Source organism: Camponotus vicinus, unplaced genomic scaffold (assembly GCF_025532165.1).
Source record: "Camponotus vicinus isolate PSW18456_S1 unplaced genomic scaffold, iyCamVici1.0 SCAF_4, whole genome shotgun sequence".
Classification (NCBI taxonomy): Eukaryota; Metazoa; Arthropoda; class Insecta; order Hymenoptera; family Formicidae; genus Camponotus; species Camponotus vicinus.
The window spans coordinates 21,206,651-21,224,456 of NW_028141976.1; the positions used below are offsets into that span (position 1 = coordinate 21,206,651).

Below are 17,806 nucleotides of genomic sequence, written 5' to 3' on the forward strand. Positions count from 1 at the left end.
CGTGGAATTATCCTAGAATCGTGGAAATTTATTCTAGTTTCTGTGGCAACTGCTTGAATTGTGCTGACAGAAAAGATTCGATTAATACTTTTATCACGACCATTAAATTAAGGATAATGTAAAACAATTATTCGTTTATACAAACTCATTTATCTCATAGTTTTTGCGAGTATCGACGCGAATAAATTTGCAATGCGATACAAAAGAAATGATATATTTGACCATGTGGTCAAATGCGGTTGCTTGAAAGAAATATAGAATATACGCTTCCGTTGGAAAGCTACATATTTCCTCTTGCCGATCGGGAGTTTGATTCAAGATTCTAATTTACTCGCTCGGTTTCACTGGGGATTGGAAAGAAAAAACGAAACACCGAGATGGCATAGTCGATGGACATCGATTTTCTTGCACGGCATGGAGGAGCTATGGGCCACGCCAACGAGCGGTATTAATGGATGCGGTTGCAAATGAAACGAAGCTATATCGCGGCATCGTGCGGCGCGTGTGACAAACGAGGAAAGGCCGAGGGGGGAAAAAAAGGCATTGTTACTCCGGTGGTCCGCAAGACCGAACGACTGCCGTGCAAAGAACAACGTCGTCATCGGTCTACAGTCGGCGGAAAAGAGCCAGGCGACAGAAGCAACGCCGATGCCGGTTTCACCCGCGAGTGGCACGTAATCGTTTACTCGATATGTTATAACGAAGGTGTAACGAAGAAAAGTAAGAGAGAGACAGGGAAAAAGAGACGACGAAACGTTCAAGTTAGCTAGCACGAAGAGCGCGTGGAATTCATTTGTGTTTTAATGAATATGCGAACGATCGCACTTCTTTTAAATCGTTCCTTTAGTCGGCGATGATATTCGCGCGAAATTATAGACCAGAGGACGGAAATTTGTTTTCCCCCTCACTCTCGTTTTTGATATTTCAAACTATAAAGACAATTCTCGATCGTTATGCAATTGACTTTTTGGTGAATTATTATTTTTTTTTTTTGAAAGACGAGTTTTTTCTCACGGGAAATAAATCGTGTTCTGCGATTATGAAAGGAAAATCTGTGTATCAGTGATGCGTACATTTAAATAGAGGATACATGCAAATTATATATCTTGTGGGAATGTGGTATTTCAAATAAAGCTCAGTTGCGCATAATTGGTTTCGTGCATCATATTTTCTGTATGGCAAACGAATGAGCGTAAACACTGCAGTTACAGCCAACTGTTTCTTTTGCTATTGTTAGAGAGTAATAATAACACACAATTACACGTAGCAAACGTTTAGCGGCAAACTGTAATAATAAAGGAAATAATAGCGGTTATGTAATTTCACTGTGGCGGCGATTTCTCGGACTGCATTTGACTCGAAAGCATGAGCTTGTAACTTATCGAATTTTGCGTTATGAGATGGAAACTCGGTTTTAAAATAGGTCTTGAATTGCTTGTTTTCAGTGAGTATTTGAAAAGAACGTAATTTTACTTCCGTTTATTCATCTCCACTGAACCAATTCACGCGGTTTGAACCAAACCATCAAATAACTTCTAAATTTGATTTATTGTATACAGCTATTTTTTTATTCTTTAATCAATATGAGAAATATAATGTAAATATAAAAATTGATGCGCCGAGTAAAAGTTAAATAATAAGTTTTCTAAAAAAGAAAATAATTGAAAATTGAGATTCTTAATAGGAAGTATAGAGCACGAAATGAAATAGCTAAATAAATAACAATCGAAAAATAAATGTTTTTAGAAATCATTGGAATTGAAACTAATTTATAAGAATACTTTACATACAATCAAATAAACAATTATTATGAAAAATAGAGAATTATGACAATTATTTAACGCTATCATGGCATTTTTCGTGAGAATATTAGCGATATGCAGAGGACAGGAAATGAGAAAACTTTTATTCACAGGAGTGTGACTGAGGAAGATCTGGTCACCCTAGCTTAATCGTGCGCATACCATATGTCCAGACACATCCGGTACGGTTATGGCGGACATGTCGACACTATCCTAAATTGCCTGCCGGGATCGTAACTGGTGTTTCCGGGCAGTCTCGCTATATCCTGGATTTTTTCACGTCGGTGCAGGATTCATGCACAATCGCAGGACAAAGAGCAAATATTATTTCGCGTGTGTAAATATATTCCTTAAAAATATTTTTGCTTTAGTAAGGAATCAAAAACAAAAAGAAAGAAAAGTAGTTGAGAAATTAAGTTTTTTTAATAAAGAAATTTCACAAGAAAATTGGTTTATAGTATAGAAAAAAAGATTATTCAACATTTTACGACAAAATTATACGAATGAGATGAATATATTATAATTAGAAAAATTGCATTTGAATCAATTTGTTATATTTATGTCTCATCTCTGCTAAAACTATATATTTTCAAAGGCACTCGAGTCAAATACTCGTGTCGATTTGCTAATACGATGCGGCTAATCGGTTCACTAGCGGGATGTGGGATAAACCCAGGTAATGCAAACTTCGCCAAACCAATCATTTCGCCCGTATTACCGTCAACACATCGAGCACGCGGATAAATACAAACAAACCGATATTCGGACGCAGAGCGGTTCACAGATAACGCACTTCCTCCCACGGTTAACATCGTGTCGCGTTTCATATTCGACACCGCGGCCGTCCATCCGTGACGCGATCTCGACGAACATCTGGAAGCCGCGCGGCCCCACCGAAAGATTTATTCTCGCGTAATGACAGGGTATCGGGCATCTCCAGTGCATAACTGTCATGTATAGCGGGTGTTTCGACGTGGCGACGATGTGACGCGATCAAGATTTCGACCTACCCTCCATCCCCCTTTGTCCCTCTACTTCGTAGCACGCACATGACGACCAACCGACAACCCTCGTCCCCGATTTGTGCGTTACATTGACAGAATATCGTTATCGGTCAATGGCGATCTTGGCGATGTGCGACGCCGCCGTCGGGACCACGTAACATGCGTCCGATATTACGGGCATAAAAGGCACCCGACGAGGCGAGAAGAAATTCCCGAGGGTGTCGAGATAATATCGCGAGAGCGATGTCCGAAACATCGTTACGAGTGTCGACGTATTTCCATCGACAGCAGAATCGTGATAATCATCCATCGTTATTTTCGTGAAACTTTTTATAACATGTTTGCGAATCTTCATTCTTCCATAATTAATCCAACACGCGACAAACTTATCCATCGACGAAATGTACAAAATTAACCAAGTTACTGTTCAAACATACATAGCTATTTCTAATACTGGAAGTAAAATATTTTTGTACAAAATTAACGAGCGCATTCATGAATAAAGAATTTTTGTACAAAGTATTAGGTTGGCCAATAAGTCCGTGCGGTTTTTTTACATGTAAATGATGAATATGATATTTGGAATGATATTTGGAGAACATCTGCAATCTCTCGCGTCGTATAGCGTTTATTGGTATCGATTAACGTCTTTACTTTGTCTTGATCAATCTTAACTGGCCGGCCCGAGCGTGGTGCGTCTTGGATAGAAAAATTTCCGGAACGAAATTTTGCAAACCATTTCTGGCACACACGTTCTTTCACGGCATCCTTACCATATACCGCACATATCTTCATAATTCCTCGCTCGTAGAACTTCTTGTCGAAAAACTGTTTTAAGTGCCGTTTGATGTCTTCTTCGAAAATAAAGCGCCGTCCATTCAAGGAATTTTGTAGGGAGCGAAACATGTGATAGTCCGAAGGAGCAAGGTCTGGAGAATATGGAGGATGCGGTAGGATATCCCAGCCCAGCTCCAATAATTTTTGCCGTGTTTGTAAAGACGTGTCGGAAAAAACCGTACGGATTTATTGGCCAACCCAATACATTTTATAATTTTTCAGAAATGGCAGCAAGAAAAATTAGCTTTGCTCTCGTTAGCTCGTTTGTTTCGCGATTTTACGTGACGATATGTTCTCTTTTCTCTCGATAAAATCTGCGGTTTTCTGGCAAAAACCGAACGTACATACTATATTCCGGACGAGCGGCAGATCTCATCTCTTATTCCGCGAAGCGGCTATATACAGAAATTCGATTTTACATAATCCGGGCCGCCGAACCGATCATGAGCAGTGTAAGATACCGCCGTTCGTCCGTCCGGAAATAGGTATCGGATCGAGGGTTGCCGTCGTGTCACGATCGCCGTAACGCAAATAACGCGATTGCTAAATATATGTTCTCGTAAATTGTCGCATCGGTTCTCTTAATGATACATTTATACGCAACCGATACGAACGCTTCTCTTAATGACACATTTATACACGGCTGATATCGGACGAGCGTCATGCAGATAACCGCATCGGGCAACCCCCGCGGCGTCGGCGTCGGCGTCGGCGTCGGCGTATGCGAATAAAAGCGAGCAGGAGCTCCGGGAACGTGTTTTGCAGATATTCCGTCGGCCGCTATCGCTTTTTACGACCGCCGATTGTACGGTCACATGGACGTAGATAGGCAAACGGAGCGGACATGCGGAAACAGGACAGAATATGTGGGCAACTGTACGCACACGCGGCCGATCTCGGTGTATTAACGTATGCGTGTATATACATACCTGAAATAATACTAGAAGCGGAGGTTATCCGCCGGCGATGCTGCAAGTCAGGAGCGAACGGGTTGAACTTGCGACTCTAGTGCCAGTGATATTCTCATAGCAGTCTCTGATCGGATCTAACCCGTGTCGTACAGTTACAACATCAGCTATACGACTATCAATGGCATCAGTGACACTGCTACTCAGTAACAAGAACGTCCCATAGGTGCTCCCTTCGATCGCTTTCGCTCGCAGGTGATCGTTCATGCGATATCCCTGTTACTCCAACAGATTTAAATAATATTCACTTTAACAGATTTCAGAACGAGTTTCATTATTTTTCTCGTTTCCACGGTAATTTGTGTCCCGCCGGGAAATATATTTCGCTCGCGCACCCATCTCTTCTCGACAAATCCTCCTTCCTCTTTCCGACTCCTTCTAACGCGAACACTTTTCGCATCTGCCAGAGCGCTGGAATTCTTCTACACTGTTCCCCTTTTCTACTTTGCTCAGTCACTCACACTTTCAGTCTCTCTTTTTCTCTTTCTCTCTCTTTTTCGACCTCCTTTCGACGTTATTTCTCTCTCGCGCTCGTGCCGCGCTATATGCGGCACAAGCGACTTTTATCGTTTTGCGCCGTTTATGTTTATACGCTGGAATAAGGCTCCAATGGGCTCCTTGCTCGCCATGAAATTGAAATCCTGCCTTTCCTCCGGAGGCATTCGCGCGCACTTTTCCTTCGTGAGCTAACCTATCGTCCAAGTTATAGGTACTCTCGTGCAAAATGAGACGGATTGCACGGTCGATGAACTATTTTGCCAGTCCTCTTCTAAATTCATCGTTTAAATCGCTGAAGTCTGAATCATTCGCGCGATATTATTACGTTTCTTTACTATTTCAAGTGTTAAATTATTACATTATAATTTGTTGCCATGATTTTGTTTTTATTGATAACAAGCGATAATTTATCGATTAACACGCGATAGAGAGAGTTTATACTTGAAATATAATCTATTAAAAATTTGCATTACTGTTTTCATCTTGTAACTAAAAATATTATAATTTATATTTTCATGCAATTTTATAAAAACTTTAGAAAAAATATGATGCGATGCATTTTTGCTGCAAGCAATTTCCTGATTCTCTCTCAGCGGGATCTCAATTTTATGACTTCGCAGCACTAAGTTGCAAAACTGAACCAATCGATCGAAGCAGTCACTTTCCGAGCGAGAAAGAGGGTTTCGATTAATCGACAGCATGTGTTATGCATTTGAAGTGCCGTTTTCACTACGATGATACTGGAACTTCGCAGCATATCGAGGTCGTTGCGACATCAGTACGATGAAAGATCGCCGTTCGAATATTAATGAGGTTTCTGTCTCGTGACAGAAGTTGCGAAATCTGGCGTTAAGCGGTCGGAACGTGAGTGCAGGCGAGGGAGTAGCTGCGTGCCCGGGAAACCGTTGCCCGGATTTGGTGGCGATGTAGCGTTTTCGACGAGGCGAAAGGAGAGGCACAGACATGGTAGCCCTTGAGGCGGTGGGATGAAGAGGGTGCAGAAAGCCCTTATCTTACCTGAACTCCTACGCTGCAGTCGGGCATTCATAAAGTCTCGAGTTAAGCCTCTCTCCCCGCCCTTTCTCTCTTCCCTCTCATACTCCATTTACGCTCTCTCTCTCTCTTTCTCTCTCTCTGCTTCTCTCCGTCTCGTTCCTCGTTCTCCTCCATCTTCCTCGCACCCATCTACCCACTCGAGGTTTCTACGTATAGTGGCTTGTACCGGCTTGACCGAGAAGATATAATCCGCTGCACACACTAGTTACAACCCATTAGTTGCTCCCAGCTCTAGCTCACCTATCCTCTTTCCCTCTCTCTTACTCCGCAACTCTCTGCTTTGTTCTTCCGTTGCGGCTCTTAATAATGTATCTAGAAGATGCTTAATCGAGTCTCGTAACTCATTTGTGATTCGGTGGATGCGCTCTCGTTCTTAGCCCCTTCGCTGGTTTTCCACTCCCATCTATCCTTGGAAAGAACTTTCATCGATAGCGCTGTCGGCGTTGCGACAAGCGCTGCCGGGTCCATCTGAAAACCTTTCCGACTCGACGTAATTAAATGACCACGGCCCGCCTTAAAGTTTCGATTCGTTGATTTAATCAACCCTATTACCCTTGACGCGACCATTGCCGAAAGATTTGATTGTCGACAAAGCCTCGGCCGGCCTTGCTTGTCACGAATTTTATAACTCGAGTATTTTCCAGCGATTGCTGTTCAGTGGTGTATTCGCGGAAAATTGCAAGTTGAAACGCTATTTGGGTCGGCCGATTCCGACGCAATAACGCAATAAACAATATCTTCCGTGTAATTAAAGCTACTGACTAATTGATTGACTGTCTGACAATAAAATTAAAATAGTCATGCTTATCGAATACATTGATATTTTTCAATCTTTAATTTTTAATATGTTTCAACAATTAATATATTTAATATTGAATAAGATTTTTACTTTTTCAAGAAAGTATAAAAAAATTTTGAATCCATAATATATCTATTTATATTTTTATAGAAATGATTTAAATATATTTTTTTTTATATACTCTCTTTTTCCTTATTTTTACAGACTTAATGCAATAGATTTTGGCGTAAAAGTAGCATCCGATCTTTAGCTAATATTATGGTATTATTTCGAATATGCAATAGTATTATAAAACAAATGATAGATTTTTATGATAGATAAATAAATTATAAGATATATTAAGATTTTGATGATAGATAAATAAATTATTTTTTATGATAGATAAATAAATTATAAGATATATTAAGATTTTGTAAATCAGAAAAGAGATATATAAGAAAGAAGCATGTCTGAAAAGATAATTTGCCGTCATTGAATCGCGTATAACGAACGGCATGTACAATTGCAAGCTTCCGCGAACAGATCATAACCAAGAAACATATGTATGTATATTACCGCGTTTATTTACGTACATTGATGTGTAACAATACCGTGCGCGTTAATTGCAGATACCGTGTAGACATATTATACGCCAGCCGTAATATAGCTATGAACCATGGAATGACGCCGCGCATCCATCATTAATTTACAAAACGGTCATTAGAGCGTGCGACATACGAAGTAGCTTCTTCTGGATTTAGCCGGGAGGTGGCACGATCGTTAAAAAATGTCCAATGAATATGCATAAGTCGACCGACCTTTAACGATCCGCCAAATTAGAATATACAACCTCGTGAAAGTTATGTAATTTCGTGTCCCTTGTAATTAGTGACTGTGTACTTCTCAGCGTCCGTCGACGGGGGTCGCTTTCCCGAGGGCGCATATCTTTGCAAATATTATAGCACGAAGAAACGCCGTTGTGACAAAGATACGCCACTCACTATTCACCGTATTACTTATTTAACATTACATTTCAAAATGTCACACAATATGCACACATCTATATTCTCTTGCACATCTTATATAATATTCAAAATATTTTTATATATTTTTTACAATTTCTTTACATAACATTCTTTACATAACATTTGCAAGAAAAACAACATTTTGATAAAACGAAAGTTTAAGTATTTTCGAAAAATGTAGATCTAAATTCCAATTTTCCACATCGATCCTTTTTAGGCTACACATTTTTAGGTCATGAAAGTGTGGAGCTGCGAAGCGATAAAAAATCGCGCGAATGGGACACAATGCGCGAGACAATGGATAGCTGGCGCTTTACTTTCGTTATTTTCCAACCATTTCCCTCTTCGGCGTCAAACATCCACACCATTATATAGGCGTTCTTTTACGTAAAACCAATCTGTAACGTATGATGCATTGCTCCGCTATGCGCACACATGCCGCGGTCCCAAAGTCCCCAATGTATGTGGAGCAGAAACGGCTCATTGGTCTGTTTTAGGGAAACGGTTTCTGTCCCGAGGGTGTGTTTCGCTTCTGCCGCGACCTAACTCGGGATGATATTGGATTCATCATTCAAACATCTTCAGAATCGCCCATCCGCACTAGAATAGAATATATCGTTTAATTCAACAAAATCAGCATTTGTTTCCATAAGAATGAGGCAAACTACGCACAATCGATTACGTTGAAAATAATGTGTCATAGTGCACAATATTGGAATTTTTGTAATATAACGAAAAATTATATATATAAGAAATTAAAATATTAATCGATATAAATTTGTGTGCGGCTCGTTATAAAAATCGCAAAATCTATAAAAATAAAAGAGAATTTTCAATAAATCTCTTGCAAACACTGAAGGAACTCGGTGAATGCAACGAAGAGCGCTACTGTGTGATTGGCTAAAAAGTGCTTCGACTAAAAGCAGCTAAGCAATCTGAAGATTGGGAAGGTTAAAACTCGACCTTATACCGCCCACCGATGTTCGCCATTACGTTCTATAAAAGTGCGTTGTAAGAGCCCTTGAGGTATATACTTTTCTTGAACGCGGTACTCCTGAGGGAAAATTCTACGATTTTCTCGATAGTTAGTTACTAGCTTTCTATCTCATCGAGAGAGAGAATGTGCGTCTAGCGTTTCTTTTAATTCCTCGATATGACAAAGCTGAAAAAAAAACGAAACATTCAACGTCATTATATCTCAACTAAAGCTAACAATAAACATATTCAACAATTATAAATTGCATTAGTTTTTTTTACTTGGAAATGACTTTTCTGACAAATAAAAGACGTTGCATCTAAATTTTCTTCGTGTCGAAACTATCGTATTTTTACTCGCTGACGATCAAAATAAAATTGAAGCATAAACGAATCAACATTGACAATTTTATTCGAGGATTACTACCTCGAAAATGTGGAACTGTGAACTTCTATGAAACATACATCTGGTGGAGCGGGTAATAGCAATGCGAACAGGCTATAAAGCGAATATTCAGTTACTGACGCGTTGCTTTCGCGCGCGTTTTGCCAACGCAAAAGTTACGCGAATCGGAAAAACGATCTCTGATTGTTTCACTTTTGCATCATGCCCATTGATTCGAACACATTTGCGTATAATATTACTACCAATTATTTTTCTACGCGCGGTCAACATTCTAATTAGAATTTACCCTTTTGCAAACTGTTAATTATTTGTATACAAATTACAGCGTAAGCTCTCTATCAAAAAGAATTACTAAAATAAAGAGATAAAATAAACGAGATATATTTTTTTTAAGCCGCGTGCCACATTTCGTATCTATATTCAGTCTCATGCGGAGAATCCTTCAAAGGCTGCTGATTGCTAATGTCGAAACATCCAACGGAAGCGACGATCCATGAAACGACGGCTCACCCTGGCACGCCATTTTCTTAATGATACACCAGTTCCCATTGGATGCGCGTATTTTTCTGGCGACGCATTGCCAACGATTCATTAATTGCTGACCTTGTTAGCGTAGCATTGTGAAGCGACGGTCCCGCAGCGGTGCTTGAGCGGTGCCCGCGGGAGTAACCGGGAGCGCGATCGGGAGACAAAGAGGGTGCGGACGAGAAGAGAGAAAGCCTCACTTGGCATTGTCATGCATTCAGAGCACCGCCATATAATAATGCCCGGCTCCTTTGTCGCTTATACTCGCCCCTGTTTTCCGCCACGCTCTACTCACGAAAGCCGATGAACATTACCCTGTTCGCTCGTATTTCCGTCGTGGCGCGTTAACTTTCTTACCGGTCACTCGGTATCGAGATATACTATAGGCCGATCCAAATTCACTTCGAGGCTGAGTTTATTGCATTTTGTATATCGTATTTTTCAGCTAGTTTGATAACATATATTGAATTTGATAAAAATTTAAGAATCTATTTGTTAATTAAGCCTTATTAGACATGAAAATATCTTATAAATATACAAATAGCACTTTCCATACAAGTATATAAGCATGCTTTTCTTCGTTCTGCTCTTATACAAGCTACAAAATAATAACATAATTCTAGTTTCGGGATATTGGATCACATAAATTTTTGCCGCTCCTCCCTAATGATAACAAGATTACGGAAAGAAACAGCTTTTTAATCCTATTTTCTTATCAGTTTTGGGGATCATCCACACGAAGTTAATCAATACTACTGCGTTCTCGCGACGTCATAAAAACATCCCTCCCGTTATCCAAACAATCGATTGGCCGTTAATCCAATTTATCGCCATTTACCGCTCACATCATACTCTCTTTTTGCGAATGCAATTATTCCTTCTTTCTTGTAAAAAATATGCCATTCTGATCAACGGCGAAAGCGATAGTCGTAAAAATCTGCCCGTTACTAACCCGCCGCATTACAGTAGCGTGGAGAACCTTTTTGCAATTTGTATCACCGCGCGTCGAAAAAGAGGTGAACGCGAAGATGAAGGAGAAGCGAAGGAAGAGAAACAGGAGGCGGTAGGTGAAGATGGCTATGAAGGTGAAGAAGGCGGTGGTAGGCCGTGTTCGGATGTTGGAGCGACTGCCGCGCTCTGACGAGGGACAACTGGGCCAATCGATACCGCAGCCGGTGGTGGCTGCCGCGATAGAGAGAGCGAGAAGGACAGCGAAGAGGGAGAAACGGTGGGCGGAGGGCGGCAGCGGGGGTGCTGCGCGGGTGCAGCGGCAGGGAAGACGGCTGGTCGATGGGGCTGCGGGGACGACGGAGGAACAACGGTGCGAGAGCGAGAGGACGACGAGGAAGCGAGGGGACAAGGGCAGAGGTGGCGGCGGGTAGGATGTCGCGGGGGTGGCAGCCGGTGTGCCACCCCCGCGCCGACCACCGACGCCCCTCCCGCCGCGGATGGCGCTACGATCGCCGGCATCCTCTCCGCGTAGCGTGGCTGCCGTCGGCTTCTCCGAATGTACGGCCGACACTCTGCGCAGAATCGGCTTGCGGAAGAGCGTTGTACCACAATGTTATCGAGCTTACCGTTTTACCCCGTGTCCCCGTTGTTGTTGATTTCGTTGGATTAGTAAAAAAAAAAAGAAGCGAAGAAAAAACGAGCGGGCGCGGGGGAGGACAAAGTGCGTGAGATACATCGGAGTGAAGCGCGCTCTCCGTTTCTTCCGGAGAGGATCACCGCATCATCGACGTTTCGCTGTGGTGAGCCATCGGCGCTATCTTCTGGACCAATTGTTTTTCTATTATAACCTCGAATCAGGATAATGGAAACATCGGCAAGTAATATCGGTCGTGCATAAAATCTCACATCTCGAGTTTCTAAAAATTTTTTTTCACCCGAGGCGGAAATATTACATCCTACGAGAGATATCCGGAGATTCTTTCGATACGAAAGTACAGATATTCTTTCGTGACCATCGAGGTAAAAGAAACTGTGAAATTAACAAGTATTCCGCTAAAGCCGTATCAAATTCTGTGGCGTAAAAATCAGATAACTACGCGCATCATATTTAGGGCGTTAAATCATGGCGCGAAGTGCAAAAGGTGAATGTCCGTGCTTGAATTCGTGGATATAGTGGATTAACTTTGTCAAATACACGCTCGAACGATTGCATTCGGTATATTCGCAGGACGTTTTCCTTCAGAGATATCGATCTCGTTTCACGTGGATTCCGCCATTTTCAAAGAAAACATTGAAACAATTGCAATTAAAAAGAATCCTACGTGTATGTGCGTGTACGTACACGCCTCTACGTGAATCTGCGCGGCCGAAATTGTAGATACAATACCGTGCCGGAAGTGGCGAATGGGTGGCTTGTACGACTGTTTGAGATGGAAGTGAGTAATAGCAGAGTAAAGTGACCGCTGTATTGGTCATGATGATCATCGTACAGCCATAAACTGTCGCCCGTGTGATTCAATTGCTACCGCAAGCCGACCCAGCAGCACGATGCATCACTACTATACGCAAGAAGACATAGATCGCGTTGGTAAGTGTGGAACGAATAAGATATTTGCACGTGAAATTAAAACAGCGTAACAAGAAATCTAATTATAATTTAAACTAAATTTTTAAAAATTATTTATCGCGTGTACGGCATTTTGTATTTTTATATACATATACCAATTTTTATATATATAACTACCATTTATAATTTATATTAATTATATTATATGGTTTCCTCATATTAAGAATTATATTTCATTTGAATAATGGAAATTTTTTTTTGATGAAAAAGAGAAATATTTTTTTATTAATCTCTTATAATTTTAATGTACATATATACATACTAAATTGAGAAAACATAATTTAGACTAAAAAATAATTTTTCAAAACTGCACAGGCAGCTATGAAATTCAATGAAAATGTTCGAACAAACTTGAATATCATAATTTGCATTGCAGATCCGTTCGATACATAACTTTAGGGAATTACTAATCGAAACATAAAATTTCATTTCCCTTCAAGCTATACTGTGTTGCATTATCGCATTATTGCAGTGTATATATATATAAAATTATTTGTAATTAATTTTTATCAGACTTATTAGAATTAATTATCTGAAATATAAGAGACATTTTTAAAATATGAATAAACACGCTGTTATCTTAAAAGTGTATATTCATAATATGCTTTATGATATGCAGATATATCTGACATGAAATATATTTTTTCTTTTTGTTGGGAGAAGGCATGCAGAGATACTATTCTTAACGTTAACGTGCCTATTTGGCAAATGTATGCAAGTTAGATCCCAAGCGTACCGGGTGCCCCTTGTATTCAGAATTATATTAGGTCCTTCGGGCTTTCCGCGCTGATCTTACTCGGAATTTAAATTGGACTAGATACGTTACGGACGAAATGAGGACATGAAATAAAATTCTTAGTGCTATTCTCGGCTCAAAAACTTCGGCTTACAATTTCGCCTCATAGGCGATTATTCGTGGGAGTGCAGTAAAACACAAAGTACTTGTTTTTTACATATATTGATGCTTTTAAATGAATTTATGACATTTTCCGTGTTATAATTTATATAAAAATCTTAATATCTTAACATAATAATTTTATAAACAAAGGAAAGATGCTTTTAAATAAATTACTATTAATATTGTCAGACGTTTCTTGAAATCATTAAAGATCTCTTAGGAAATCGATGCAAACTTATGACATAGTTGAGAGATTAAGGTGAAAATTGATTGTCACTGCTCTCGACCACGAATTAGATCGTAAATAAGTTATTCCTTTCTCATGCGTTTCACATTAGTTCCGCTAACTAGAATGGACCGCAATCGTGCGGACGTAGATGACAAAACTATGGCGATATCATTGGACCTGCGAACTCGAGAAACAATACCGCGACGAAAGTGTAGGGCACATTGTGCATTGTCCATGCAGCCGACCAACGCACGTATTCCTGGAGCTTGTGGTGCATTGTGCTTTAAGACCGTAGCTCGTAAGCAAATTAGAATGGCGCACGTGGCTCGCATAAGTCGATCCACTGTCCGCCTGCGTGTGGGATATGTCGGGGTGGATTTGTACATCGACGACCCCTTTCCTCGCGTACACCCGCGCGTACTTTCTGCGCCCGATGCCGACGGGGGTTTTCTCCTCTTCGACACCCAAAGGGCACGGACACATCGGCAATTACGCCACTTTATTGCTAGGGTTACGTGTCGTGCGCGGAATTAATGCAATCTCGTGGGGAGAGGCGAAATTCAGCTGTGTTTTTCACGGTGTAAACGTTTTCACGGTCGCGAGGCGATTCGAAGCGGAATCGAGGCACAGGCCATCCGCGTCGACGATCCGCATCTGCAATATGTCGCGTCTAATTGAATTTGGGAAAATCGATCGGACCCGCTTATTGCTTAGCTGGGTGCATATAAAGAATATATGTAGAATGGGAGAAAGAAGAACTGTGCAAAGATATAAAACAACTCAAATTTTTTAACTGTTTAAATTATTTAATTGTTCGCATGGTGTGCTTTTTTATTTGAAATTTAAAAAAATATAGATTTTTCTACATTTAATACTAGATATGCATCGATATTATTAATATTGAAACATTACATAATCAGATTTGCGAATTAGAACAATATAGCAAAATAAAATATCTACTAATAAAAACTGAAAAATAAGCAAAAGAATTAAACCTCTTATTTGAAATAAAATTATGCTTGATAGCAATTATTGTGCGGATACGATAGTATACCTTTTTCATATAATTTGTTATAATTAATTCTTTCGGGATGAATACCGCTATCATTATAGATTCTATTATGACTCTATTATTGTTCAATTCATTAATAGTAATAGAAATTGAAAATAAAAAATCTATACCTCTTGTTACTTATCAATGTGATATGCAAGTACACACATAATCTTTTATATTTGCCAACTATTTATATACTATTAAAGTACTACTATTAAAGTTTTTATATATTTTATAAAAAACATAATTTTTTCTGTACATATAGCAAATAAAACTAACATTTTATTGGTAAGTCTTACAACTTAAAAATTATATATTGTATTTTATTATGTAGTGGTATGTATACATATTACCAGATAAAAAATTTTAAAAACTACTAAAGTAATATAGTAAAAATATAAAAAAAATTGCAAAAAATTGCACAGGAACGATGGAAAATAGAGTAGTTTGAGTGTCGATGAGAGCGCTAATGGCTAACGGTGCAGCCATCAGCGGACAGGAAGCTTCACATTGATCGTTCTACATTCACTTCGGCAAACAACCATGACAGTCCGACGGTGAGCGTCGAATAATTCGCTACCCCTACCACCTGTCTAAGCGACACAACACGGTCGAAAAGTTTCGGACAAGGCAACTCCGACGTTTAGCCCAAAAAGCGACGCGCTTACGGGAGAACTCCGTGAACGACGCGACATGTTCAAAATTCTCTCTTCATAACGTCGCGACTCTTCGACAGAATAATGCGTAAACACGATAAACAATTTGGCGACTCATTTGTCTTCTTCATGAAAAATTGTATCGCAATTTAAAATTCTCGGATCCCAGATGAGACGGTAAAATTTTTTTTTCCTTTTTTTTAATAGAATTCAAGCAAGAACGGAATTACGGAGTAGACGGAACGTTGCAGTATGAACCTTTATTAACACCGAGCAATTAACGTTTTTAGAGAAAGCCGATGGGTGCTTATGTGGGTCGCCGAGATGAGAAGGCAATTGCGCGCTCCTTCGCAGCCGTTATTTCATTGGGTGAGGTCGTAAATAAAAACGCGCCAACCCAGCTTCGTCTTTGCGTTCCATACAGTCGCAGCATGCTGCAACTATAACTGTAGCAGTATTGTTGGTATTGGAGGTAGAGGGAACGGGGGACACAGGAATGCTAAAGTGGAGCCTTTCAATTCGCATCCCTTTCTCAAGTTCAATCTTTTTCCATGCCACCATTGCTCGTTGTACCGTCGGCAGAATTCATCTTGGCAAACAAAAATCATATTGCATATATTTGTCACCTCGATATTAAATGGATTTCATGAATTCGTACATTGAATAAGTCGATGGAACGTAGATATTAAAGGTAAGAGATATTCTCGAAGAAATATTATAATCAATTTTTTCTTAAAAATTAATCAACAATTATATCATATATTATAACTTTTTAATTTTTAACATGTCTTAGCAATTGCGATAAAAAATTTATTTGCATTAAAAATAAAGTTTATTTGAAATTTTCTTTGCAGTAAAATTCATACATTAATAAGAATATAAGTTACAATAAGATACATAATTCTTATGTTCTTAAGTTCTTAAATTCTTAAAATTTAATTTTATTCTTTAATCTATTAATTCTTAAAATTTAATTTTAGATATTAATTTTCAATATTTCATAACTTCGTAATTAGATATTTATTATTTTAGAGAGGATTTTAGAGGAGAATATATTTTTGTTATTTATTCCTATGTTTTACCGACCACCCTATATACACACGTATCCTCGTGTTACGATCAATACGTGCGGTTCATGAAGATGATAGGAATTATCCTCCGCAGTACTTAGACATGTCACTAATAATATAACAACATTAAACGAGATAATTACACATGTCGGTAATTGTTATACACATAAATTGTATAACATAAACTAAATTAATGCAATATATGATAAAAAATAATTATATTCTTATGTAAAATAATTATATCCAATATCTCATTAGATATTGCGTTATTATTGGATATTAAATTGATTCATTTAATTTAAGAAAATTATTATGTTTCAAGCTCTTATATTATTTTATATTATTTGTATGCATTAAAGATAAATTAAAAGAATAATATTATATAAAAAATATTATAAATAATATTATATTATAATATTATATTATATTATATTATAAATAATATTATATAAAATCTTTATAAATATTAATATATATAACTATAATTATATATATTTACTTGAAATGCTCTTTATCTTTAAATTGTATCGGGAAATCTGTGTGTTTATAGTTTATATTCCATATATAAATTTCCCTATAATTTTTTTATCTATATTATTTGATTTTTTGAAGCAGAATTTTACTACATAATAGGTGTGATTTGCATACAAACATTTATGTGTACAATCCGATAAACCAATGCCATGACATATAACAATGATAGCCTATTATGTATGTTTTCTTCTCAATATTTAACGAACAAATTTGAACATTATACTTCTTTGCTTCATTGACGAAATATATTAACTGCCCAATCACGATCTTCTGCACGACTTCCTCTAGGCCAATAGCGACCCGAAAGAGGAAAGCGAAAGCTTTAATGCAGAAAACTGTTTAACTCAATTTCCTGTAAAATGGTTGGCGCTAATAAGATTCATGTGGAACAAAAGCGCTAACGTAAAACAGGTTACGTGACGCAAATGCACAATTCTCCGGCAGCCGCTGTGCCAAAAGCGTGCAACAATTTATCCCCTGGTCACTCGAATTTGGGCAGATATGAGAAATTCGGCTGGCCGTAATGTACACCGACACTACCGTGAAACTAAATTTAACGCCCTACGTATCAATTCTTTCACAGCAATTTCGTTGTAATTTTGCCTACTCTGTCGTCCCTCGGTTAAAGCATTACCGGATAATTACGCCATTAGCGCGATGATATTGCCCGCTCAAAGTAAAATTAAATATGTTAATTTATCGTGTTATATGAATTAAATATTACCTGAAAAGGAAAAATTGAATATCATGAAAAAAAATCGATTTCGAAATCAATTATAAGAAATTGAAATTCCAAAACATTTTTGTTATTACTTATCGCTCGCTTAATATTTCCAAGATTAATAAATCATGAAAATCGCACAATCTCAAATGAGATAGATGAAATACGCGAATATGAGGGATATAGAAGTAA

The 17,806-nt window shown here is 38.6% G+C and overlaps 1 protein-coding gene across 12 annotated transcripts in view; it reads left to right on the forward strand.

Annotated features, from left to right (window-relative positions):
- Ten-a (Teneurin-a transmembrane protein) overlaps positions 1-17,806 on the forward strand; it is a 448,925-nt gene that overhangs the window by 254,210 nt on the left and 176,909 nt on the right. The window contains exon 1 of one of the 12 annotated variants that reach the window (XM_083098488.1): positions 11,434-12,413. The exons of the other annotated variants lie outside the window; for them this stretch is intronic. Coding sequence (XP_082954614.1) covers positions 12,374-12,413 — 40 coding nt within the window. The 5' untranslated portion in view covers positions 11,434-12,373. Of the gene's footprint in view, positions 1-11,433; positions 12,414-17,806 lie in introns of those variants that run through there. 12 annotated transcript variants of the gene reach the window in all.